The sequence below is a fragment of the Protopterus annectens genome, chromosome 10.part0 (assembly GCF_019279795.1).
Source record: "Protopterus annectens isolate FY-2018-M chromosome 10.part0, PAN1.0, whole genome shotgun sequence".
NCBI classification, from domain to species: domain Eukaryota; kingdom Metazoa; phylum Chordata; order Ceratodontiformes; family Protopteridae; genus Protopterus; species Protopterus annectens.
In genome coordinates this window covers 399,285,683-399,313,445 of record NC_056744.1, presented here as the reverse complement: position 1 = coordinate 399,313,445, position 27,763 = coordinate 399,285,683, and the positions used below count along the sequence as shown (strand labels likewise).

Below are 27,763 nucleotides of genomic sequence, written 5' to 3'. Positions count from 1 at the left end.
GCTCTCCAGCTCCGTGTGTGCCATTTTTTGTTCACAAGTAACCTGGTAAGACTGGGGTGCTCTCCGCAGCTTTAAACCAGGTTTCAGTGACTGCACAAATGTCAGCATCTTCCAGGGCATGGAATGCTTGCAGTAAAATACAGTTTCATGTTAAGACTCCTAGCATTTAGCAACATTACCTTTAAATTTCTTTTAGAAGAACTTTTCACGTTGGTAATTTTGTCCTCATGAGTTTGCCTAAAAAGGCATTATGGGGGAGGCAAGAACCTTTGCCAGAAGCTTGAAGCCCAGGGGAGACAGATGAAGGGCATTTCTGGCAAAGCATCATGGTCTGTCAGTCGTGTCCTCCCAGACTGTCAGGTACTGGATCCCCTTGGGATGACACCAGAAACTAAGCCAATTGTTAAAGTCAGTCATTTTCTGTTTGTATTGAGGCATCATTCTGGGTGACGGTAGGATGCTACTTAAGTCTAGGGATATACTTGCCTGGGGCACATATTCAGCAAGTTCATTCATGTCTCTCTTTATATAGTACAGAGAGGAATGTCTGAAGTCATTCACACCAACATGGACTATGACATGGACCATGAGCATTCTCACAATAACTTTGTAATAATTCTTACTTATGAATAAGTGATGGGAAAAATCAGTCTCATGTTTGAAATTTAATATCAAGCATTAACCGTGAGGTCAGTTTGAATAGGATATGAAAAAAAATAAAAGCAGCCAGATCCATGATATAAAGTTGCTGTTATCTTATGATAGATACAGAGGCAACTATAGTTAGCCTTAATATAATCTTAAATTTACCAATTAAATGGAAACTCCTAGCTGAAGATTTTTGTATTTTATGTCACATTTTCTCATAATTTTCTTGACAAAAGTCATGTCATGTTTGAGTCCCACTAGAAATGCTATTCTAGACAGAAGCTAAAGGAATTACCCACTTTTAAAACAGATTTGCCTTATGGCATAGTGTCTGACTACAATGTGAATCTGAACAAAACTATGTTGAAACTTTGCCAGGGAGACAGTACTTCCAACTACAGCCATCAGCAATAGTAGTAGTTTACATATACAAATTCCCTGCATTCTTTTCATTTGTTCCATCTGATGAAAATGATTGACAGAAGGACTGGAGGCCTCTTGTAAGTGTCCTACACTTTCAGTCTAAAACGGAAGTCATACATTTAGAATGTGAAGGGAAGAAGAAGAATCACACAGTTCTGTGTTACAAGAGAGGCTTGGTCCAGTGGCAGTGACATCTGTACCGTATGCTGGAATCTGGGCTGGAGTCCCAAATGAGAGCTAATATTATCTTTTCATTTTTATGATTTCAACAGTGCCTAAGCAGAGGGCTTTCAGTGTGTGTGTGTGTGTGTGTGTGTGTGTGTGTGTGTGTGTCTGTGATTTGAAGAGAAGCTGTGGTATTTGCCAGATGAAGACTTCTTGACTCAGAAATGTAACATCAAAGGTGCAATATTTGCTGAACTGGGGATCTCTGGCAGTCTGACAGCAGTGTAGTTACTTGCTACATGTACATTTTTGTAAAAGGTTATAGAATCAAGGATCACATTGTTTAAAAAGGTCTTGACTGTCTATTTCAGTGTCTGTTCTGCTTAATGCAACTTAACCAAATAAATGTACCCCCCCATTTTGAGAAGCTCTGTTTGGATACAGGTCGCCTGAACCTCTCAAAGGCAAAAGAGATGAACACGTGGGCATTTCTCCTGATGTCACCAGCAAACAGTAAGTAATAACTTTACATGAAGACAAATGCTCAAATAAGAAAAAGTAAAACGAATTTACATAAAAATCTCACTGAAACATATGCTCAAATAAGTGAAAGTAAAGCATGAAAAGTGCAAAACATTAGCCACAAACTGTTTATGCGGCACAAGTGGAGCTCTGATTGTGATACAAGTTTTCTGAGTTCAAGTAGAGGGATTGTTGTTGGTAGTAGTCACAATAGGGTTGGAAATGAGCAGCTGATAGCAGTCTGAATAATTCACGGGCAGAGAAATGAGGAGGATCACTGCACTGGGACAGATTTCAGGCAGAGGCAGACACTACACTGGGATGGACTACTAGCAGAGGCCACAGGAGTGAGCTTGCAGAATTAAGTGGTCCCAAGGCAATGGCACAATGCAGCAGAATATAATGAGGATATGTATGTGAAGTGCATTTCTGCAGTATGGACAAAGACCAGCATAGGATATACTGCACATTGCAGACAATACTCAAATGTGGGGATAACAGATGCACAGAAAAAATCCAAAGCACATCGGTCTGTACAACATAAAATCCTCTGCTGTGCAGCTTCAGGACACAGGGTTTAAATCTGACCCCAGTCACTGTCTGTGTCGAGTTTACATGTTCTCCCCATGTCTATGTATATTTTCTTTGGGTATTTCAGTTCCTCCTACCTTCTAAAGATCATACTTGTAGAGTGGCTCAGGCTGTGTTTGTAAAAAGCTATGCAAAGGACATGTTCACATACCAGGTTAACAAATAAAATAATCTAAAATAAAAGAAAGTATCCTATACATGATTTCAACACTCTCAGAAAAGTGGCAATGCTTGATTAACTTTGATGTACATTTTTACTCCCATTACAAAATTCCACAGTACTTAGAACCATCTATATCTTCTTACTAGTTGTACTTCAATCCAGCATGCAAAGAACATTTCTTTCATTTGTCTGGTCTGTACAGACAAACACGCTGGAAAGAACAATAATTGATTACAGGAGATTTCAAAACTGCATGTTGTATGGGGTTCATGGGAAGGCAGATAATTTTTACTTATTTTCTATTTATTATTATTTGCTTATTACGTACAATTAGGATAGTGAGGTCTGAACTCAAATCCTTTCCTCTTTGACAGTCATGCCCGACTCTTACAGGCCTTCTCTCATGCAATCCATCCTTCTCTTGGATATCGTCTCTTCTTACTTTCTTCCCTGTCTCTCTTGATTCCACTTTATCAAACAGTCTTCTGCTTCACTGCACATGTGACTGAACTAATGTAACCTGTTAGGTTCATAGGTTCATACTAGGCTATCTGCCCGAGGGCATTACAGCTAGTCCATAGTTTTTAATGCTACGCCACCCCTTTAGTATGTATGGGAAACCCATTATTTTGCTTGCTGTGCCTCTGTGACAGTGACACTGAGAGGTATCCTCCTGGGTATATCTCCTCCCATCCATTGGTCAAGATTTTCTTTGAACAAGGCCAGCGAGTGCTCTGCCTCCTCACACATATACATTTTTTTTACAGCATAGGGAGGGAGTCTTGATGAATCTATCCCTAATCCTCCCCTATTAATAGCCCGTGTAGTGTCCCAGTTTCCGCCCTTTGTGCTCTTGACGGATCTTGATTTTTTTAGATTTTTTGAGTTCATCAAATCTTGGGTTTGAATTATGGGTGTGTATGTGTTGCAATGGCCTTGAGCAAGCTGTGTTTACTGAATAGAGCTGGGAGTTCTGCAGTTCAGGCAGCATAGACAGATGTTTGAGATTGAGACCCTTTTTTTTTTTTTTGAGGAACTTTTGTGGCCTCTCGCTGCTGCTGCATACTCAGGTCCAGATACATGGGAATGGGGTTGGTCACTCAATCATGAGTGGTGATGTGAGTAGGATAGATGAGTGATCTACTTGAGAAGATGATCTAGATGAGATGATAATGATGATAAGGTGGCAATGTAGAAAACTACTCTAACTACTTTTCTTCTGAATGGGTGTTGACTGACAGACTACTATCAACCTGGGTCCCCAGGTGATAACTTTCTCTGTGCTCAGTGGATTGCCACCACCACCTATTTGGTAGCTAGAAGGTTTTGTTTAAGCATGGTATGACTTTTGCATTTTGGCATTTAACTTTAGGCTGGCACACTGGCACGTTATCCGTTCTGTCTGACCCTCCCCTCTGTGTTCCAGATCTGTTTCTTCTGTGTTTTATGGCTATTTTTGCAGTCATCTCAGAACTTTGTTGTCTATTGTAACTCCCTGTTGTTTGTACTTGTTGGGAAAGTAGATGCAAAAAAAAGTGAGAGTGGAGCAGGCTGTGAGGTACCACTTGTGACAGGCTTTGAGGGCCCAGCATCTGAGATGGCGCCAGCCTGTGGGACCCTGTGTCTCAGCCAGCCAGCGAGAGTTATGTTCTCCCTGACCTACTCTACAACAAACTGAGGCTAATTTGGGTTCCGCTCTGATGTCCCCATTTCTCTGTTTATGCCACTCTGTGCATCCATCATAGGCACTTCATTTCCATCACTTCAAGCTTCTTCAGCTGCTGTGTCTTCATTGCCCAGGTTTCTGTGCAATACAGAAGCACTGGCTGCACCACTGTCTTGTACAGACATTTGTTTTTACATTGTTATGTCACACATGGTCCTGACACTCTGTGCCACTTGGCTGCAGCACCTTTGTTTCTACCTTTCACGTTCTCATTCAGATTCCCCTCCTCCTCAACCACACTATGCAGATACTTGAAGCTGTTAACTAGTTCTCTTCCATTTCCATTTTCAGCTTCTTCTGATTTCACCTGTTTGCATCCATGACCACAGTCTTGTCTGCATTCAATCTCATCTCATGAATTTTCAGTTTTGCATTCTAGCGCCTATCATTTGCTGAAGTTTCCCTTCAATGTCTGCTTGTAGTGCACCATCATCTGCATACACCAGCTTTGCTGCTCTGTACCTCTGACCTGTTGGTTGATGTAATGTATCATCACTATGAACAAGAGTGGTCTATGGTATCTATATAACTTTGTTTATTTTATAGCTGAACAGAACTGCTAATATTCAGCTCTTTTTTCCCAGATGTCTCTCTGACACACAAGCCACCACTCATACCTAGGTACCCAGCAGCCTAGGTGGAGGCCTTCTTTCTGTACAGGAATGAGGGTACCAGTATGCCATTTTCAACAGTAAACATGCTCGGTCATTTGAATACCAGCTGACCTCTTACCTGGGACTGTTTCTGTTGAATGAGCTGTAACACCTCATGAGTGAGTCTGTAATCCTTGGATCGTGCATCAGTGAAGACATAGATGAAGGAACCAGGAAGAGATATTTCCAGAGCAATCTTAATTGCACCAATGCTCATCTCAGGGCAATCCCCACCTCCCTGTTCAGAAAAGGAAGGAAAGACAATTAGAATGGGTGCCATTTCAAGTGTAAACTATGAATTTACAGACATAGTTGTAATGTATCAGCAAGTACACAAAATTATTCTGCAATCCAGCACAACAGTGTAACTATGAAAACAATAAGTGTAAGCCAAGATACACTACTCTTCAAACTTTAAGTTCATTTATTGAACAACTTAATCTCTTTGTTCTACCTCACTTTTCCAATGCTGATAATGTTCTGACTGCCAGCACAACCATTATCCCTTAGCTGTTTCCTTGGGAGAGGAAAGTCAAGAAGATGGTAAGGGCAACTTACTTCATTCAGCAGCTCACATGATTTTCTTTTTCTAAGCCAATTCCTTCTTACCCCACCATTCATCTAAAGCTGCACAAAGGTCCTCTTATTCTTGGTTGTCACTACCACCGTATATCTGAGATACATTTAAGGTATTTTTTCTGATGTGGATGCCTTATTCATTATAGTATATCCTTCAAGCACCTCTACAGATCACCTACGCAGGTTTCAAAGCCTCTTCCTGCAGTGAAACAATCAGGTATGCTCCCTACTAAGAAATGCAGTCTTAGCATCAGTGTTTTATTATGTAGAACATTGTTTCCATTGTTTTCATCTGGTCCTTAACTAATGATGACACGACCGTAGATGCTATTTATTTATTTATTTTACATTTATTTTACATTTGTTAACCGGGATTGTCTGACTGAGCAAAAGCCCTTTTTCAGCAGAGGCCCAGGGAAAAAAGCTCCAAAACATAGTTACAAAAAATATAACCGTTACAAACACAAACATTATAATCATTCATAATAAAACTTGTAGAACAGTTACCATATATATGCAGTTACAATTACCTGTAAAAATGTTATGTAGAATACTGCAGCAGAAGGAAAGGAGATAGTGTTATGTAGAAAATGAAATAGACTAGTTTAAGTTGTAAATGTTTTGGTATAGAGGAGAAGAAATGACGGTAAGACAGAGGAAGTTAGGTTTATTTAGTGAAGGTATATTCAAGGAGGCTGAGAACAGGTACAAATCCAGTGACTTTTTAAGTACTTTTTAGTGCCTAGTTTGAATACTTTAGGATGTGGAAGTGATCTAACTTATTTTGGGAGTTTGTTCCAAGCAATAGAGGGATGGTAGCTGTATGTAATTGCTCCTATTTTGGACTTGGGCTTGTAGATTTGAAAAAGGTCTTGGGTGGAGCTCCTGAGTAGTCTGGATGGGACATAGTGGAAGATTATGGTACCTAGTGCTGTACAGTAGGATGGTGAATAAATAATGGGAGTGTATAATCTGGAGCTGAGAGAGGAGTAGGAGGTGTGGTAGTTCGAGCCAGTTTAGATGTTTGAGAGAGATACAGTGGTGAGATTTGTATGTTTGTTGTGCAGCAAATCTGGCTATTTTGTGATAGGTTGATTTGAGTTAAGGTTGAGTTGGAGTTCAGCTTTGTGAGTATTTGGGAGCAGTATGTTAGGCATGGCAAAAGATAAGCATGGGTGATTGTGGTTCTAGATTCAGGGGTTAGGAATTTTTTATTTCTGTAGAGAAGTCCTAGTTTTTGATGGGTTTTCCCGATACAGTCCTGGTCTTCACCCAGAGGCAATCATTATGACAACAGAAACCTCCATCTATGCTCCCCCTCTTCAAAAAAGAGAAAAAGAGGAAAATGACCTCTGGCATTTTAATTATCCTACCCTGTCCTGCTCTCCTATGTTGGCACTGCAGGCCAAACCCTGGTCACTGATGGCATGAAGCTATACACTGAAGAACTTAAACCAAACTTCTCCTGAGAACTGTCACTATCTCAGTGACACACGTTATCAGTTCATAGGTTGATACTAATATTACAGTCCAAGTGGCCATTGAGAATCGTAGCCACATGAACTAAAAGTATCATACGTTTGTTAATTTCTCCAACTAAGCAGAGTGTTCTCAGATACACCAGTTGTGAATTTATGGCTCTTCATCTATTCAAGTCTGATTTTGACGGTTGGTAGGGAATTACTTTGATGTGTAACATGTCTGTTCCAAAACCAGGAGATGCACTGACTTAAGTTCTGACATACTTCATTGTAATTATGGCTTAGATGGAGTTTTGTGTCTAATACTACAGACTGAATACTTGTGGCTTCACATTTCAGGTGTGACAATACACTCGATATAATATCATGCACCTCAGACAGCAAGTAGTATCATTATTGCAATCCATTTAACAGAACTTAATGGCCATAAGCTGCTACCAGACAGTTATCAGGAAGATCATCTCGGCCAGTCGTATTTTCTATTACCTGTTACCCCCCCTCCCTTCCACTGGGGACTGTGAGGCCACATCATGGGTTGAAGAGGGTCAGAAAGCTACTTTGTTTAAAATAATGGGGAGTCTGTTACAGAGGAAAGGGTTTCCCACGTGAGAGGCATCTATCCCATCAGCACGTTCGATTTATTTTGCTGTGGAGGTTCAAGTCACTTGTATGGATGTTTATGGTACTATAGATTTTGGGTTGTTAGAGGCCTTGTATGCTTGGCAGAAGCTCTGTAGAAGCATGTATGACATGGAAAAGAGAGGGACAGGGCTTTTAGGTATTCAGCGTAGGTCATGGAACTCATGTTCTGGATTTTCTTTATGAGAAAACATTGTTGCATTTCAAGTCAGATCATATGCCTAGTCAGGAACATGCCAAAATATTACAATATGTGACATTAATGAGGGAGGAGACATTAACATCTTTGGACCTAAAGGATATATCATTGGAAATCAGCTGGGTTAGGCAGAAAGACTTCTAATGAATGTTAATGCATGGACAAAGGAAAATTCATTGTCTATAAAAGTCCTCAAGTTGCTAATATCCATATCACTTTTGAAGGGGGTATGGTTTCTGTAGTAGATGCATGGCTACTTAAGCCTGGCAAAGGATGCAATGTTGCACCTTTTAGCATTTAGCTATAAACCATGGCCCTGGTGCCATTTGTTTACACACGTTATGCCCTCATAGAATCTGGGAGTCCGCTGGGGAATTGATGATAACTCTTAAGTTTACAATCATCTGCTAGCTTAGTCAGCTATAAATCCTGGATATTAGCTCTGACTTTAGAGAAGTAAATACCAAATGGGGCAGTCCCAATACTGAATCTGATGTACATGTCCAGCTGTTGAGGAAAGGGGACGTGACACTGGTCATCCCACACTTCTGCAAGCAGCATTGCCAGCAAACATCCCTACCCTTCTGTCCCCAAGCACCAGGTAGTACTTCTCTGGTGGTGGTTTACGTGTTTTCCAATAGGAAATCACACCCACTAGTATACTCACCGAGTGTCCACCGCTCAACCTAGCCATGCCCCTTCACTCCTCTTCCTCTCTGCCTGGTTCTTCCAGTGCTAGAAACACTAATCAAACACTGGTAGCTGGAAACACTAACCAAACACTGGTAGCATGGGCTGAAGCCCCTTCAGCACCATGGAGCCAGGACATGTGGAGCATAGATTGTCCAATTCACAACTCTTTTATTAATCCACTGAATACAAAAGATATTCTTCTGGTCCACCTTTAAACATTGTTGGTTCAGATCCTATCTCACAAAGAGAACTTAGACTTGACAATGCTGAAGGCTTTTAACAAGCGCAGAGTCCTCTGTTCATGTCCACCTGAGTCTCAGACTCTACTGCATTCAACAAAAGGTATAGTAGAAAAGCATAGCTGAACCAACATCAAATCTGGAAATACCTAAGTGGGGTGAGGAAAGTTACAACATATTTACTAATCCAATGGGTCCACAAGATAAACTTCCAATCTACATTTAAACATTGTTAGTCCACATCCTATCCCACAAAGAGAAGTTAGAATGACAAAGTGCAAAGCCATTATGACAAAGTGCAAAGTCATTAACAATCTGATATGGTCACAGCTCATTTCAGTATTCCTTCTGTGTCGAAGAGAAGTAAACTTCGTTTAGTCTTTTGGCATAAATATTTAAGTTCTTTGAAATGTCCATTAGGATAAGTTTCAATAATCAAAATATAAGAGCAGCAATAGTGCCAGATAACATTAACACTCAACAAAGCACACGACAGATAATCACAGGTTTCCCATTATAATGCCCAGCATCCAAAATGTCATAGCTGATATTGGAGGGATACAAGTCCAAAGTACCGCTGCAGTGCATTCTAGACCATATCTTGAGGCACTCTCATAGAATTTGCATATAATCATCAGCCTGCTCCTGCTACTGCTGCTGCTGCTTACACTTCCAAGAATTATCTGGTCCTCACCTTCTAGAGGTGCAGGAAACAGGTGTAAGGTGCTGGAAATGCAATTTCTTAAAATGAGGGTCTATGTTAAATATTCAAACTTCTAAAATGTCGAATACCATATGCTCGAGACCATATCTGGAAGTTTGAATATTTAATAAAAAAAAAGATAAACATACTTTAACAGTGCAAGCAGGGAGACAAGCCCCCTGGCACCCCCCACACACCCCCTACTTAAATATACCAACTCCGAGACCGCCCTTCAGTGCAGAAAAGGGAAATTCTCCCATTCTGCACCATACGGCACCGTTAAAAGTCAATCTGCGAACACTTGAAATGTTGATCATATGGTCTCGACCATATGACGTTCGACATTTCATACGTTCGTTTATTTGACATAGACCCTAAAATGAGTAAGGGTGGCATAAGGAGGAAAGTACAGCTGTGTAAGTAAACTTACCATAATAGTAGTTGTTCAAATGATCACTGCTGCAGTAGCCTTAGCTATATAGGTTATATCCTGCATAGGATATAACAGCCAGAGAGCTTCCAAAGCTTCCACGCATCCAAAAGTACAGTTTTGTACCTACCATAAATGTAGATGTTCGAGTGTTCACCCTGCTGCAGTCATTACACTTGGGTTATCCTGTCGTCTGGCGGTCCCACAGTCGGACGGATTTCCAAAGTCTTGGTCCGACGTCGGTTGCTGTCGCCTCATCCCTGACGTCAGTGCGCCAGGGGTACATATATTGCAACAGACGCCATTTTCTTCAGTTTTTCTTGCCCCAGATGTCAGGTGCCCCCAAAAAGGTGATCCAAATTAGTACCAAAAGGTGGGAACACTGTACAAACACAAAATCCGCTCAGCTAAAAGTAAATACATCAGTAAGGCCTAGCAAAGATTTAGCCAGTAAATCAGAGGGGTTGGAGGGAGGGTAACCTGGACTGCAGCAGGGTGAACACTCGAACATCTACATTTATGGTTGGTACAAAACTGTACTATGTTCATCGTGTTACCCTGCTGCAGTCATTACACTTGGGTTGAGTCCCAAAGCTAAGGTAGGGTGGAGGCATCATAGAGGGTTAGTGGAGGCAATGAGGCCCTGCAGAACTGCAGTGGCGAAGCCTGCCCTGGACTTAGAATAAAGAGGTAAGTGAAAGTGTTTGGTGAAGGTGTGCACAGAACTCCAAGTTGCAGCTTCTAAGATTTCCTTAGTAGGAACCCCCCTGAGAAAGGCTGTAGAGGTAGCTGTTGCCCTGGTAGAGTGGGATCTAATGGTAGGAGGAACTGGTTTCCCATGATGGGTATAGCAGAATCGTATGCAATGGCCTATCCATTTAGAAATGGTTTGCTTGGATATGGCCCTCCCTTGAGAAGCTGTAGCATAGGAAACAAAGAGCTGGTCAGTTTTTCTGAAAGCCTTAGTTTTATCCAAGTAGTAACAAAGCTGCCTGTGAATGTCCAAGGAATGCAGGAGTCTCTCACCTTTGTTCTGTGGATTGGGGTAGAAAGTGGGTAGGTGGATGGTTTGATTTAGAGCTGCACTGGAAACCACCTTAGGCATGAAGGAAGGATTAGTTTGTAGCGAAACTCTGTCTTGATGAAAAATGAGGAAAGGTTCCACTGCCATAAGAGCCTGCAATTCTGAAACTCTCCTAGCAGAAGTTATTGCCAGGAGCAGGGCAGTCTTCCAAGATAGGAACTGAAGGTCTGCAAAAAAAGCTGGTTCAAAGGGAGGTAGCGTTAGTTTTTCCAGAACAAAGTTGAGGTCCCATGTTGGTGTAGGAGCTCTTCTAGGTGGTCTAATGTTTTTTGCCCCTCTGAGGAACTGCCTTAGGAGAGGATTTGAAAATAAAGGTGGATTGTGTGTAGTGAGCTGAAATAGCTGAAGCATGGATTTTAATTGAGGAGAAGGAAAGTCCTTTATGCAACATCTCAGCTAAATACTGCAGAATGTGAGGCATATGAGGCTGAGTTGTGTCTTGGCCTTTAGCTTGGTTCCAAGCAGAAGACCTTTTCCATTTGTCCGAGTAAACCTTCCTGGTGCTTGGCCTCCTGGCTTCTAGAATAACATCCAGTACTGCTTGTGAAAGAGGGGCTGGTTGGATGCTTAATTGATTTGCCATGCAGCCAGGTTTAAGGTTTTGATCTGGCTGTGTAGAATCTGCTTGTCTTGCTGCGTGAGCAATGAGGTATTTGAGGCAATATCCATGGTGGGCTGTGAGCCATATTCTTCAATAGCGGGTACCAGTGCTGGCGTGGCCAGTCTGGGGCTATGAGAATCATTTGAGGTTTCTCCTTTTTGACCTTCAAAAGAATCTTTGTGAGAAGAGGTAATGGAGGAAAGGCATATGCTGTCAGGTTTTTCCAACTGAAGGAGAGAGCATCCACTTTCCAAGCTTGATGGTGGAATGTCCTTGTACAAAATTTTGTCAGCTGGTAGTTTTGAGGACTGACAAACAGGTCTATATTTGGTAGGCCCCATCTTTGAGTTATCATTGTAAATATTTGTGGGTCTAGCTTCCATTCGTGGAGATCTTTGATGTTTCTGCTTAGGTCGTCTGCCAATGTGTTTTTCTGTCCTGGCAGGAATTGAGCTTGTAACTGGACTTGGTAGGCCAGTGCTGTGTTCCATAAGATTATTGCTTGCCTGGAAAGAGGGTAGGAATGTGTGCCCCCTTGTTTGTTTATGTACCACATTACTGTGGTGTTGTCCGTCTTTATTGCAAGTTGTCCAGGCTGTAGTAGATCCTTGAAGGCTGTCAGAGCTTTCTGCACAGCTAGCATCTCTTTTTGGTTTATGTGCAGTTTTCTTTGTTCTGCAGTCCATAGGCCTTGAATGCATTGCCCTGCCATGTGTGCCCCCCAGGCATAGTCTGAAGCATCTGTTGTGATAGTTTGCCTGGCTGGGGGCAAGGTGAAAGGCTGACCCTTGTTGAGGTGACATGCCTGTACCCATCATAGAAATTCCTGTTGAAGGCAGGGAATGAGAGATATCACTGTGTCCAAGCTGTGGCTGTGTTGAGACCATACGCTTTTTAGGTACCACTGTAATTTCCTCATATGCAGTTTTGCAAATGGTATTATCAGAATGCAAGATGCCATGAAGCCCAAAGCCTGCAGAATTTTTCTTGCAGTTAATTGGGTCTTTGTTGCCATTGTCTTGAAATATTGAGTCAGTTGTAATTGCTTGTCTGGTGTAAGATAAGCCTTCTGGGCCGTTGTGTCCAAGCTGGCACCCAGGAATGTCATTTTTTGTGAGGGTACTAGTTTTGACTTCTTTTCGTTTACTGTGTACCCCAGACAATTCAGTAGATGCTTCACAAAAGCCAGATGTTGTAATAGAATGTCTTTTCTTTCTGCTTGAATGAGGCAGTCGTCCAGGTATGGATATATTTTAATTCCTCTTTGTCTGCAGTATGCAATTACTGGTGCCAGGCATTTTGTGAATACTCTGGGCGCAGTAGATAAGCCAAAGGGCAGTGCAGAGAATTGATAATGGGTTGAACCTGCAATGAAACGGAGGTATCTTCTGCAACTTTGTCTGATAGGGACATGCAGGTATGCCTCCTTGAGGTCCAACGTTACCAGCCATGCTTCCTTGCCCGACATGGGAAGTAGCTGCTGTAGTGTTAGCATCTTGAATTTGGGAACTTGTAAGTAAGTGTTTAGAATTGAAAGGTCCAGAATTGGTCTCCAAGCATTTTCTTTTCTGGGTACTAGGAAGAGTCTTGAGTAAAATCCTTGGCCTTGCTCTTGAGTTGGTACCCTTTGAATGGCTCTCATGGCCATGAGAGCTGTAATTTGTTTTTGAGCCTCTGCCCTTTGACTTTGTGGCAGGTTTGGCATTCCTCTTTTTATTGGCAAGGTGTGAAAGTGGAATCTGTATCCTCGTAAAATTATGTCTAGTATCCATTTGTCCCTTGTGACCATGTGCCAGTTGTCTGCAAATAGCGCTAGCTTTCCCCCCAGGGGGGCTGACAAAAGAGCTTTGTTTGGCCAGCTGAGGTGCAAGTCATTGAGTCTGCCTTCTGGTGGGTTGAGACCTGTCTTCTCCTCCCTTCTGGGTTGGAGTGCCAAATTGGCGAGGTTTATACTGAGCTTGTGGTTGTCCTCTGCCCCTTGGGCGCCTGTATTTACCCCTCTGAGGCCTGTCAGTGGCTGGAAAGGACCAATTTTTTGTTGGCCAGTTTCTGCTGAAGCGAGGGGGTTGTACTTGTAGGAAATCTTTGACTGTCTGCATTGATTTTGCCTTATCTTCCATTTTCTTTAAAACTTCTTCTGCTTTAACACCAAAAGAACATCCTGCTGTAAGGGAGCATCTAGTAGTTTTGCTTTAACATGATCAGGCAGACTTTGTTCCTTTAACCAGGCATGCCTACGTATAACTGATCCAGTGACAGCTGCTCTGCAGGAGACCTCTAAAGAATCAAACCCACATTGCAAGGTATGTTTGCCCACCTGCTCGGTGGCGTGCAACAAATCCTGTACTTCTTTCAATTCAGATTGTTGAGGGAGGGTGGTTATCCTTTGTTTTAACTGAGAGATCAGAAATTGCTGATACTTAAGCATATGAAATTGACAGTTTAGAGCTCTCATAGCTAAAGTGGCTGAGGTGTAAACCTTTTCCCCCCATCTGTCTAGTGCTCTTGAATCCCTTTCAGAAGGTACTGGATGTTTAGCCATGGAAGCCTTAGCCCCCTTGGGACCCTGGGAGATAGTCTCTGGGTCAGCTATTGGGCTTTTGTAAAGAAATTTGTGGGAATCAGGTACTCTGTAGTATCTGTCAGGCTTGGCCGGGGCAGGAGGCAGAGAGTCAGGGTTGAAACTGGATTCTAAATAGACATCATCCATAATGTCCAAAACAGGAGGGATGGCTAGAGGTCTGTGTTGGGGGAGTAAAAGAAACTCTCTGAGCCTTTTCTTGGAATCAGAGTAATCCTGACCTTCCCAGTGAAAATGTTCCCTCATAGTGTGTAAAGTTTCCCCAAAAGAGTAATCTTCTGGAGGGGAAGCTGAGGGAATAGAGTCCTCAGCATCAGAATCTTCATTAGGAGAGAAGGAATAGTCTTGGTCCTCAGAGGAATCCAAAGAAATAGAAAGTTGTTCAGAGGAAGCAGATTCTACCTCTTGTCTAGGCCTTTTGTCAGGAGGAGGCTGAGAACCCCTGATAAGAGAATTCAAATCTTCAGCCATCTTGAGCATCTGTTTCTTAGGCATAGGGCCTTGAACAGGAGACTGAAGTGAAGCCTTTTTCGGTTTGGAAGGAGTCTTTGACTTGGAAAACGTTTTGACTGTAAGAGTCGTCGGTCTGAAAACGCCTTCAGAAACCGATGGAGTTTCAGAAGCACCGACGTACTTGGAAGGTAAATCGTCAGTAGGGCCTGAAGTAAAAGGCTGCGTCAGCCTAGTACATTCCATCAAAATATCTGTAGCGGTCTAGGTTTCTTGAACTGTGGTAGTCAGAGGCTGCGTCGGAGCCTCACTGATAACCGGAGAACCGGAGACCGGATCAACCGAGGCCTCGGAATCGGGCTTAGGCCTGGGCTGTCGATCCTTATCCCTGCACTTTTTGTGCACGCCGGTAGTCGGTAGCTCGGACGGCATGTTATAATTAAATTTTCTGCCAAAAAAGTGTTGTGCGAAATCAAATCGTCATTTAATAGTAAGTTTATTAAATCTAGCACAAAAACGACAAGAAGTGACGTCGTGATCAGGGCCTAGGCAAGGTATGCAATAAGAATGAAAATCCTTATGAGGTATTTGCTTCCCACAAGAAATACAATTGTTAACTTTTTCTGACATCGGTCTGAGGCAAGAAAAGTTTCCCCAATGGGGTACTTAGCTTTATAGAAGACTTCGGTCTGAAATTCGAATTCGAAAATCTCAGGAGTCGGCTGACCGGCACTTGCTAACTGCTTCTGCTTCGGGCACCGCACGGCAAGAAAGACTGAAGAAAATGGCGTTGGTTGCAATATATGTACCCCTGGCGCACTGACGTCAGGGACGACAGGATAACCCAAGTGTAATGACTGCAGCAGGGTAACACGATGAACATCTGAATACTTCTAGAATCCTAGCATTTCCAAAAAACCATAGAAGAGACCAGGGCCCTGGCAGAGTGGGCCTTGACACTGCCTGGAATAGTTTTGTTGTGGTGAATATAACAAAAGGTAATGGCCTAAGGCAACCATTTGGAAATAATCTGCTTTGAAACTAGTTTTCCCTTCTTCTTACCTTCACAAGAAATGAATGACTGATCTGAAGATCTAAAAGGATTAGTTCTGTCAAGACAGTACCTGAGTTGTCTGTGGACATCCAAGGTATAGAGTATCCTTTCTCCCTCATTTTCAGGTTTAGGAAAGAAAAAGGGGAGATGGACAGTTTGGCTTAAAATAAACCTGGATATCACTTTAGGCATAAAAAAGGATTACTTCTCAAAGAAACCCTGTACTTGTGGGAAATGAGATAGGGTTGACTTAACATAAGAGCCTGCAGCTCAGACACCCTTCTTGCAGGGGCCAGAGCAATCAATAAAAATGGTTTCCATGTTAAGCATCTCAAGTCAGCCATGTTCTTTGGTTCAAATGGAGCAAGTGTTAGCTTCCCTAACAAAAAAAAATAAGATTCCAGGAATGGGCCCTTGGTTTTCCAGGAGGTGTATTATGCAAAACCCTTTCAAAAACATTCTGACATTAGAATGCATAGAAAGAAGAGGATCTATGGATATACATGGTGAAATGGCCAATAAATGAACTTTGATGGAGGAGTTAGCAAGGCCATAGGATAATAACTCACACAAAACCAGAAAACAGCTAACCCTGAATAGGTTCTGGTTATGTTGCACCAACTAGAAAACATTTTCCATTTGCTAATATATGATTTCTAGTTGCAGGCTTTCTTGCCTCCATTAGTACCTGTTGCACATCCTCAGTAAACAGGTGCCTAAAGGGAATTAAGACCCTATCATCCAGGGAGTTAACTGAAGTTGAATGGTTTGGGGGGTATTAAACACTACTGACCTTGTGTGACTATCTCCAATTTGTGAGAAAGTTTGTGTTAATTGTCCATAGCCATTTCCAAAAAAAGGGAGAACCACTGTTGCCTGGGCCAGAAGGTAATCTACAAAATGATACTGAGGGATTCCTTCTGAACCTTCAGAAGTTCCTTGGATATCAATGGAAAGGGTGGAAAAGCATACAGGAGCATTTCTGTCCAAGGAAAAGAAAAGGCATCTGTCTTCCAAGCCTTCTTGCATAGAGTCCTAGAGCAGAATCTTGCCAGTTGATTGTTCAGAGAGGAGCCAAATAGGTCTACTTGAGAAATCTCCAGAGATGGATTAAATCTTGGAAGACCCCCTGATCTAGTTTCCATTCGTGTGGGTCTTCCCTTGTCCTGCTGAGCTTCAATGCTGCATAATTTTGCTATGATGGATTGTAGGATACCTGTAGAGTAAGACTGTTCTGAGAAGCTATAGCCTAAGCTAACATGGCTATACTGTAAAGGGGGTAAGACCTGGTTCACCCTTGCTTGCTGACATTCCACATGACTGTGATATTGTCTGTAACAACCTGAAGAGGTCACTGGGACCAAAAATGATTCAGACGATTGAGTGCCATGATCAGGGCAAGCATCTCTTTTATATTTATGTGTTTGCATCTGTCCTTGGTGTCCCACACACCTTGCACTTTTATCTCTCCTGAAACTATGACTCAAGCAGTCTGAGGCATCTGTGGTGACTGACTGCTTTGGAACAGGGAGGAAAATGGAGGACCTAGATTTAAGGATATTTGTTGTCTACATCAAATGATTTCCCTTCTTAAAAATTACATTGGTGTTAGGACCAAAGAACCACTGTATCTTTTTCATGTATAGTTTTGCCAGGGGTATCATGAGAATCATAGATGCCATGTGACCCAAAATCCTGAAGTATTTCCTCACAGTGACTGAAGTTTAAGTGGAAAACCTTAGAATCTAGATATAGACCTATTTTTTTCCTGTGGAAAAAAAGCTCTTTGAACTGAGGTGTCCAGCTGACACCGCAAAACACAATCATGTGTGAAGGAGTCAAAAATACTTTTGAATGTTCTCTTGGAATCACAGTTTTTGTAAGAAATCGTTCACCCAAGTAAGACGATCCTGAAAATTTGAAATAGACTCTGCAAAGATAAACAAGTCATCTAAATACGGATATATATGGACACCTTGTGGTTTGCAATGAGCTATAACAAGAGCTTGACCTTTTGTGAATATTCTTAGTGCAGTAGACATTTCAAAGGGTAAGGCAGAAAACTGATAATTTGATCCAGACACACAAAACCATAAGTAATGGCTGAAGACTGGATGAATAGATGATACATGATGATAAGCATCTTTTAAATCTAGTGTTTACTTATTTATTTACATCTGTTGACCGGGAGTGTCCGACTGGACGTAAGTCCATTTTCAGCGGAGGCCCGGGGAGAAAAGCTCTACAGTTAAAATAAACAGACAGTAGTTACATTGGATTACATAGCGATTAACAATTTAACATAGCAATTAATTACAAACATATTTACAGATGAAGAACATAGTACATCAGTAGACAACTAGAATCTTTATCTGCAAAGTACATAACAGACATTAACAAATGTTACAATAAGAAGTTCCTGCTGTACAATAAGTACTAGGCTTATGAACATCTGAGCTTGCTATAATCAAGGTAGTTAGTGGGGTGGAAAGAAAGGTAGTGGTTGGATGGGGTGGGTGATATTAGAGTGGGAGTTGCAAGGGCATAGCCAGCATGTTTTAGGTGCACTTTTAGTAAAGTTTTGAAGTGGGTGCATGATGGTACAGACGTAATTGTGGGTGGGAGGGAGTTCCATAATTTGGCTATGGCACAAGAGAATAGTGCTTTACCGGCAGAGTTATTGGCTTTAGTGATCTGCAAGTGATTTTTGTTGCTGGATCTTAGTGGTCTGGTGGTGCGATAGGGTTGGAGTAGATTCTGGAGGGAAGGGACATTTAGTGGATGGTTTACTAGTTTGTGGGCGAGTGATAGTTGATACCATTGAAGGAGGTGAGGGAGTTCAAGCCAGCCCAGTTCAGCAAGTGAGAGACAGTGGTGACTACGGTAGGATGCCCTGTGGCAAATTTGGCGATTTTGTTGTAGCAGGTCTCTAGCTTGTTTAGATCGCATTGCCTTAGGCTGGTAGATATTGGAGAGGCATAAAGTAGGGTGGAGATAAGGTGGGAATTTGCTATTGAAATCTTTGCTGCTTTGGTGAGAAGTTGCTTATTTCTGTATAACGCTCCTAGTTTTTTATGGACTTTATTTATGGTCATGGATATGTGAATGTCAAATTTTAGTTTATTGTCTATTTCCACTCCTAGTAATTTGGTGTGCTCAGTTGGGTATATAGTGGTGTTGTCTTTTGCTGTGATGTTAAAGTGAGAGTTGTTTAGAGTATGTTTGGTGGGTTGGAAGATGAGTAGTTTAGTTTTGTTTGGGTTGAGTATTAATTGGGCAACAGATAACCAAGTTTCAACAGAGGAAAAGACTTCCTGTGTGACTTTTTGCAGTTTGAGTAGGGACTGGGCTGAGCAGATGATGGTTGAGTCATCTGCGTATTGTATGAGTGTGCCATGTTTGGTGGCAGAGGCTAGATTATTGGTGAAAACAGAGAAGAGTAGGGGTCCAAGGATGGATCCTTGGGGAACCCCTATGGAGACAGGTAGTTGGGGAGGTATGTCATTCTGCCATACAACGGATTGTTGGCGGTCAGACAGGTAACTCTCAAACCAGTTGGTGACTGATTGAGAGAAGGATAGGTTATTGAGGACAGAGATGAATTGTTTGTGTGGAACCATGTCAAATGCTTTAGATAGGTCTAGGAAAGTAGCAGAGGAGAGATAGCCATTGTTTTTATGCTGAAGGACAGTGTTAGTAAAGGAGAGTAAGGCAGTGGAAAGTTATCAGGAAGCTACCAGGAAACCTGAATGAGGGAGAAGAGGTACAGGTTGTGAAGTGACAGGATTTTGAACTTGGGCACACAATATCACAAACAGGTTTAGGAAAGAAAGATCTAGAACTGGTGTCCACAACATTTCATTCTTTGGTATGAAAAACATACTTGAATAAAAGCATTTTCTCAACTGGGAAGGAGCAACTGATTCTATCACTCCCAGCAATAGCATATAATGAAGGACAGGTCCATAGGTTCATAGGTAGGTACTAGGCTATCGGCCCTAGGGCCCATACAAGCCTAGCCAAAAAATGTACTCTGGCTTTCGCCACCCAAGAAAATTATTTTCCTGTGCCCCTGTCGAGCAGAGCCACAGAAGTGATCCCCGGGGTGAATTTCCCATTTCCCATCCAATCATCAAGATTTTTCTTGAAGAGTGCTAATGAGGAGCTCTGTTTGACATAGATAGGTAGTCTGTTCCAGAGTATGGGAAGTCTCTGGGACAGGAATCTATCCCTCCAGCATGTTCTGTTTATTGTGGTGACAAGGTTTAGGTCCCTAGAGCATGTAGCTCGGAGGGACAAATAAAAGAGCCTGGTCTAGTCTACTGGATCAAGGATTACCCTCTGGAAAGGAGGAAATTCCTCCCACTTCCATCTGTAACCTTGAATGATCCTCAGAACCCATATGTCTGAAACTATCTTCTGACATAGAGAAAAGTTGAGATTCAGACTTTCTGGAAGGGGAAAAAGGGCTGCCAGGGTGGGAAGGGGGTACACGGTCCATTAAACCATCATTCTGATTTGTTTTACTGTTTTTGAGAGGGTTCAGAACTTTTTTGGAACACCATTGCCACTTCTTAAATGTCTGTCTGCATTTTGTTGAGACTATTTATTTTGTATAATGCCTAAAGTGAAAGAAGGGTTACAGAATCCCTTAATAAATGTTGAAATGGAGAGCTGGAAAATCTTAGACAGTCCCAATCACACTTGCTGATAACGTCTGTAGCAGAGGGACAAAAATAAATGCTTATCTAAATGAGAAATTAAAATCTCATTTTTAACATCATCTAGGGGGTTCTGGGAATGCAGCCAGGCAAGCCTCCTCAAAACAGTACCAGTGGTGACAGCCCTGGAAGAAGTACCAACTGAGTCATACACACACTGTAAACAATGAGCAGTGACTTGAACAATAGAAAAAACTAAATTATTTAAAGGATTTTCCTCATGAGAAGAAATTGCAGAGAAAGCATTCCTCGTACTTTCACAGTCAGCCAGAATGAACTTCAAAATATGAGCCTGACAATTCAAAATTCTGAAAATCGAAGCTGGAGAAGCATACTTTTTTCCCCTACAATTATCAACAATCTTTCCATCCTTATCAAAAAGAGTAGGATTGGAATTAACTAAATGTTTGGCAGCAGTAGTTATAACTAAAGCTATAGTTGCTGGTTAGTTTAGGGAAGAATGTATAAACACTTGAAAGACTGAGGAACTTTATACAATCCTATCTGCCTTTTTAGGGGCAGCTGACTGAATATCAGGAAAATTACAGGCAGTAACACACACACACATATAGGTTCATAGGTATATACCAGGCTAACGACCACCAGAGTCTTTATAATCCTAGCCATGCAGCCCAACCCAGTTGTGTCCCCATGTAACAAGTGCATCTGTTTGGATGAGTATGTTAGAAGGTTTCTAAAAGGTTTACTGAGGGGTTATGTTAGTTAAGGCATATTTACTGGCATTGTCTATCTATCAGAGATATGAGGGCCAGACTGGGGGTGAACTTTCAGTTTCCCATTCCAAAGGTTAAGGTTACATTTGACTAGAGTTAGAGATGAACTCTGCTTCATGTGCACAGGCAGCCTACTCCACAGCATGAGGATGCTTTGAGACAAACATATGTCTCACCAGCATGTTCTATTTATGTCACAAGTGAAGTTTAAATTCTTGGATCTAGTGTTTCTGGTGCTACTTGCTTTGTGGATGTGCAAAAGGTCCATCACAGCTGGATCTGATGATGCCTTATATACCAGGCATAGATCGTCTCTCAGTAACCTGTAGGAGACTGGGTATAGAGATAGGGCTTTATGGCAATCTCTTAAGACAATGTGTTAATACTGTGGATTATCTTGGTGGGGAACCTCTGACAGCATTCTAGCTGTTGCATATGTCTGGTCAGGTACATAACAAAGGGGCACTGTACTCAATGATGGGTCTGATAAGGGCCAAGTAAAGTGATACTATAACTTACTTGGACCTGGATGCCATACCCTTACTTATAAGTTGGGTGACATAGAATAATTTTCTTACTACCTTGTCAAAGGCCAGAACTGTCTACATATGCTCCCAGATCCCTAACTACCATGTCAACTCTTAAGCGTTTCGTATTTATGGAGTAATTAACCTGGGTGGAATTTTTCTCAAAAGGCAATATAATGCTCTTCTTGGCACCAAAGTTTGTGGCTTTGGCACCAATGGTTTGTCTGTGTTAGACTCTCTTGCAGGATGTGTCATTGGGGAATTTATGATAGCTCCCAGTTTGCAATCATCTGCAAACTTGGTTAGCCAGATGACCTTGATATTCGCCTTGATCTTTGAGAAGTAGATGCCAAACAGGAACAGGTCCAACACTGAGACCAGAGGTACTCCACTGGTGACTGCTTTCTTGGTGGAGATGGTCTCACTAATTCTGGCTTCATGGCTGAGAGACAGTTGGCAATCCAGCAAGTTATGTGGATACATACCTAGATCAGTGAGTTTGTCAACAATAACTGAGTTGGGTATTACATCAGATGGCTTAGCCAGGTCTAGGTAGGTGGCATGCATTGTTTTCCTGTCATCCATTGTCTTGATGAGCCCCTCAAAGAAGACTACCAGGTTAAGTAGGCATGACCTTCGTTTAACAAAATCAGACTGGGATGGGTCTAATGACTTAAGTTCACAATGTCTTTGTTGATCATTTCCTTGATAATTTATGCCATGACTTTGCATATTAGACTAGTCAGACTAATGGGTCTGTAGTTTCCAGGTTCAGTTGATGGTCCGCCCTTGTAAAGAGGGGTGACTATTGTAGTCTTCCATTCATGTGGTACTTGGTCAGTTTTGAGGCTGGAGTTGAGAAGTGACTTAAGTGGTCCTGTTAGGTCATGTTTCAAGCTATTTCTGAGGCAACCTGGAATATTGTCTGGGTAAAGTAGGCTGTGTTTTTGCCTCAGTGAGTGCCACCATGACCACTTCTACCTGCTAATAGTTGGGGGGGGGGTGATGCTAGCATGGATTTCATGGGTGAGGTGGAGGGAGTGGTGGGTGAAGTTAGAGCTGAATTTGTCTGCCAGCAGATTCGCTATGTCACTCTGCTGGTGAAGGTGGTACCATTTACCACCAGTTTAGCACACTGCTGTGTGTTACCTTTATTGTTTCAGACATAGCTGTAGAAGGAATTGCCATTGTCTTTAGCATGAGAAACTATCTTGACCTCATACTTGCCTTGTTGCATTTAATTAGTACTCTTAAGTTTCCTGTTTAGTTTAAAGAGTGAGCTCTTGTCATTATGAAAGTTGATCTTTCTGAATTTATTTCCATGACTTTCTTCCTTTTGTTATATACACTGCTAAGGTTAGGATTCCACCAGTGAGGTTTGTCTTGGGGGTTTGTTTTGGGCATTCTTTTGGTAGCTACAGCAGTCTCTATGTAGCCATGTGAAGAGTTGCACAGGGTTTCTGTGAACAATTCCGCATTGGTTGCTGTGAACTTGGGGTTCAGAAGGGCAGTGAGTTTTGACAAGTTGTCACTTAATAGGATGTAGTTTACTTCAGAATAATACCTAACTGTTACAGGTATTCATGGGTTTTCCAAGCTGATTCAAATTTCAAAGGAGACATCCTGAAAGCTGACAGAAGTGGAGGAATAACTGAAGGTGCTGGAAATTCGTTGTGTAACAGCTCATAGTATTTTCTGAGGGGAAACTTCAGTGTTCTCCCACTGAAAACACTGGCACATTCTGGAAATAATCTCAGAGAAACAGAAACCTCCACAGGGAGAATTAGAAACTCGGCTCTCCCTTAAGTCTTAATCAGAAATCTAAAAAGAAAACACTGTTATCTGTCCCTTCATCTTCCGGTCCAGATTCAGAATCTTGAATCTCTTGGGGAAAAGAGGTATCCCTTTTTTTTACCAGAAACTGGTTTATAAGAATGATCAATAGCCTGAATTAAACCCTGAGCCAGATGCAGTAAATCACTCCTGTACAACAAATTTGAGTAGGAGTAGATACATTTTTAGTTTTCTGTTTCTTTTTGACAGGAAAAATTGTGCTAACAGTGTTATTAATGGCAGCAGCAGCTTCCCCAAGGATGGCAACAACATTTTGACAAAACAGGAAGCCTTCCCTGCTCCCTCTCCCAGGACCAAGAAGAATGGCTCTCCTTTGCCCAATGAGGGGACCCCAGCAGCCACAGCAAATATGGCTAACCCCTAGTCCACAGTGGCTGTACGTGATACACCAGAGGGATCCGTGGTAAAAGACAAGTGGTCTGAGGTACAATTAATGGCCACAGCAGAGTCAGTGACCTGTGGCCTAGGCAAATTTCTAGCCTGTTGGGGTAGCAAAGGCTGCCTGCTTAACTTTTTATTTTTGTGGCTGGAAGAAAGAATAACTGTGGAACTTACAGTTTGTTCCATGGTCAAGCTAACAATGTTGCATCTTTCCCAGGGAAAACAAGCAACAAAAGCCACTAAAAATTTAAAGTCTTTAAAAAAGTCACTTTTATCACAGAAAAACACAGTAAAAAGCACTTTAAAACTCTTAAAGACAGCCCCAAAAATTAAAATAAACACAATTTTCAACAGAAAACATTTTTTTAAATACGTTATGCATGTTTCAAACTAACAGGAAAAAAAGAGTGTTTCTGTTTAAAAATACAATACAATCTCATGACAGTCCATTAAAACAAAAAAAAGTTATGTACTCACCATAATGTTCCACGTGAGTTGTTCATCTCGCCTTCATTCTTACAGATGGGTTTGGAGCCGATCCTTGGCTCCGAATCGTCCTACTACAAAGCTTGAGGTCTTCAGACAGCTCAAGGCCAAGTCCCTATCCCATGATGCACCTTGAGTTACCTCAGATCTTGTTTGCTGCCACTAAAAATACCATATGCCATTCTACCACCTTTTTGGTAAAAACCATAGAAAGACAGAGCAACCATGATAAAACTAGTATCTCTGTCCTCGAAAAACCCTGGAGGGGGTAGGAGGGTGGGAAGTAAGAATGAAGGTGAGATGAACAACTCACATGTAACGTTATGGTGAGCATATAGCTTCTTTATGTGAAGTTGTTCTATCTCGCCATTCCTTCTTACAGATGGGTAGCGTCCCAAGCACCATCTTTCTCGGTTGACTCACGGGGGTATATTTTTCAGGACCGCAGAACCAAAGGAGGCCCTGTCCCTGGATGCCCTATCAACTTTGTAATGAGAGATAAAGTGAGGTCTTGACCAAGTGGCTGCTGCACAAATATTGTCTATAGGAAGCCTAGCAGAAAACGCAGAGGATGTGGACAATGCTCTAGTAGAATGAGCCTTAATTTTGTGTTGTAAAGGTAAATTGGCAGCTGAATAAGTGAAAGTGATGCAATCAGATAACCATTTAGCTAGTGTTGTTTTTGCCACTGGCATACCTTTCCTAGAATCTGAAAATGAAACAAAAAGTTATTCTGATCTTCTGAACTCTTTGGTTCTATCCAGGTAAAATCTGAGCTGTCTATGAACATCAAGCTTCTGCAACATATACACTAAATTATTGGTGTATTTGGGGAAAAACACTGGTAAATCTATGATTTGGTTAAGGTTAGCTTCAGTACAAACTTTAGATAAGAATGAAGGATTTGTTCGCAGCGACACTGTCAGCATGAAAAACTAAATACGGGGGGTTTATGGACAAGGCCTGTAGTTCTGATACTCTTCGGGTAAACGTGATGGCTACTAAAAAGATAGTCTTCCAAGACAAAAATTTCAAATCACATGAGGAAGCTGGCTTGAAAGGTGGGAGAATAATGCATGAAAGCATGAAATTTAAGTTCCATGGGGTATAAGGGGATTTCACTAGTGGTCTGAGGTGGAAGGTCCCTTTGAGGAAGGCTTTGGATAGTTTGTGTGACATTATGTTCAGTCCTTCAATACCAAGATGAAAATTAGAGATGGTGGCAAGCTGTACCCGAATTGTAGCTACTGCTGCTTTTTTGTTGAAAAGCATAGTCAAAAATTCTAATATAGAGGAAATGGGGGCTTGGTAGGGATCAATGTTATTCTGAGAAGCCCGTATAGAAAATCTCCTCCATTTGCTAAGGTATAGTGGAGGATTTATGAGAAGATATTAAAATAAGCTGCATTTCGTTTGAGAGGTTATGGAACCTGGCTATGTTGGGAATTGGAGCAGCCAAGCAGTCAATTTTAGGGAATGAAGTGAGGGATGAAGAGCCCCTGACGAATGCATCAGAAGGTCTGGAACTGGGTCTAGAATCCAAGGCTCTTTCAACAGATGAAGCCGAATGAAGGAGAAACAAATCTGACAAGGCCAGTGAGGGGCTATTAGAATGATAGTCCTTCCCAGGGCTTATGCTTTCTGTAGTACTTTGGGTATCAAGGGAATTGATGGGAATGCATGGAGGAGACCCATAGGCCAATCGTGCACGAGTGCGGCCCTTGGGGAATCTTCCGGAGGGGGAATCACGGCAAAGTAGCTTCTGCATTTGTGTTCATGTGGGAAGCAAAAAGATCGCAGCAAGGCTGGCCCCATCTGCGGAATATTTTGCCAGCTATCTCTTTTTTGAAGGACCATTCGTGAGGCAACAAAATTGCCCTGCTCAGTTTGTCTGCAATCACACTGGATTTCCCTGGGATGTGTGTTGCTATCAGAAAGCGCTGGGTCTGGCAATGGGTCCACATTCCAGGGCTGCTCCAGCAGGTGACGATGCAGGAATGGGAACCAAATTTGTCGAGGCCAGTAAGGAGCAATGAGGATCATCCTGGATCCCAAAGCAGTCGCTTTCTGAATCAGTTTTGTAATTAAGGGAAAAGGAGGGAATGCATAGAGCAGACCCCGGGGCCAATCGTGAACTAGAGCTTCTCTGGGGGAATGGCCTGGGAGGGGGAAGAGAGTGAAAAAGTCGCTACACTTGCTGTTGAGAGGGGTTGCAAAAAGGTCGCAGCAAGGTTGACCCCATCTGCGGAAAATTTTGTCCGCTACTAACTGATTAAGAGGCCACTCGTGAGGCATAAGGATTGCTCTGCTTAGCCTGTCCGCTATGAAGTTGGACTTCCCGGGGATGTGCGTTGCATCAGAAAGCGCTGGGTGGATGTAGCCCACTGCCATACTATTAGGGCTTCTCAACAAAGGGGATAGGACCTGGTTCCTCCTTGTTTGTTCAATTAACAGACTACAGACATGTTGTCCATTTGAATCGCAATTGTCCCCAGAGGGAGAGTCCTGAAAGTACTGCAATGCCAAGAGTACCGCTCTCATCTCCAGGGCATTGATATGCAGATGTGCCTCTTGTTCGGTCCATGTGCCTTGGGCTGTTCTTCCCTGAAAATACCCCCCCCACCCTATCAGGAAAGCGTCCGTGGTCACCGTGGCCAATGGTGAGGGTAGGATAAAAGGACGACCTATCGTTAATTGAAGAGAGGTCAACCACCACCGAAGATCCTTTTTGCATGTGTTTGTTACAATAATGAGATGAGGCATTGGGAGCTCTTGATAAGGCCATTGTGTGAACAGCAGCCATTTTAGAATCTGCATGTGCATGCGACCCAATGGAATAAGAAGTTATGTACCTACCATAACGTTCCATGTTAGTTGTCTTCATCTCGCCTTCTTTCTTTCTGGATGGGTTCGGAGCCGATCCTCGGTTCCGACTCGGCCTTTTACTAAAGCTCAAGAGCTATTTACCGGCTCAAAGCCTCCCCTTATCCCACAATGCTAGGCGTCAGATATCCAGATCTCGTTTGGAAGAGCTAACACCATGGAAAAAACACACTAGTTCCCACCAAAGGTTTACCTACAGTGCTACAAACAGAGGAGGACGTAACCTAAAAAAAAAGGTCAACCATAGGAAGAAGGCCTCAAAAGGTATTCTTCTCAGTCCTAACCAGGCTAGGGGGATGGAGGGTGGGATGCAAGAAAGAAGTTGATATGAAGACAACTAACATGGAACATTATGGTAGGTACATAACTTCTTAATGTTAAGTTGTCTATCTCGCCTTCATTCTTGCTGGATGGGACAGCGTCCTTAGCATCTTAGACCTGGGTGGCTCATCGAAACAGACTCTTGAGCACAATGGAACCAAAATCAGCTCGACTCCTGGAGGCCATATCCAACTTGTAATGTGAAATGAAGGTATGAGGAGTGGCCCATGTG

At 42.2% G+C, this 27,763-nt stretch overlaps 1 protein-coding gene across 1 annotated transcript in view; it reads right to left on the bottom strand.

The window, feature by feature from the left end:
* The window catches only part of HMCN1 (hemicentin 1), a 5,606,893-nt gene that overhangs the window by 4,723,223 nt on the left and 855,907 nt on the right, over positions 1-27,763 (bottom strand). The window contains exon 3 of the mRNA XM_044085314.1: positions 4,971-5,129. Coding sequence (XP_043941249.1) covers positions 4,971-5,129 — 159 coding nt within the window. The remainder of the gene's footprint in view (positions 1-4,970; positions 5,130-27,763) is intronic.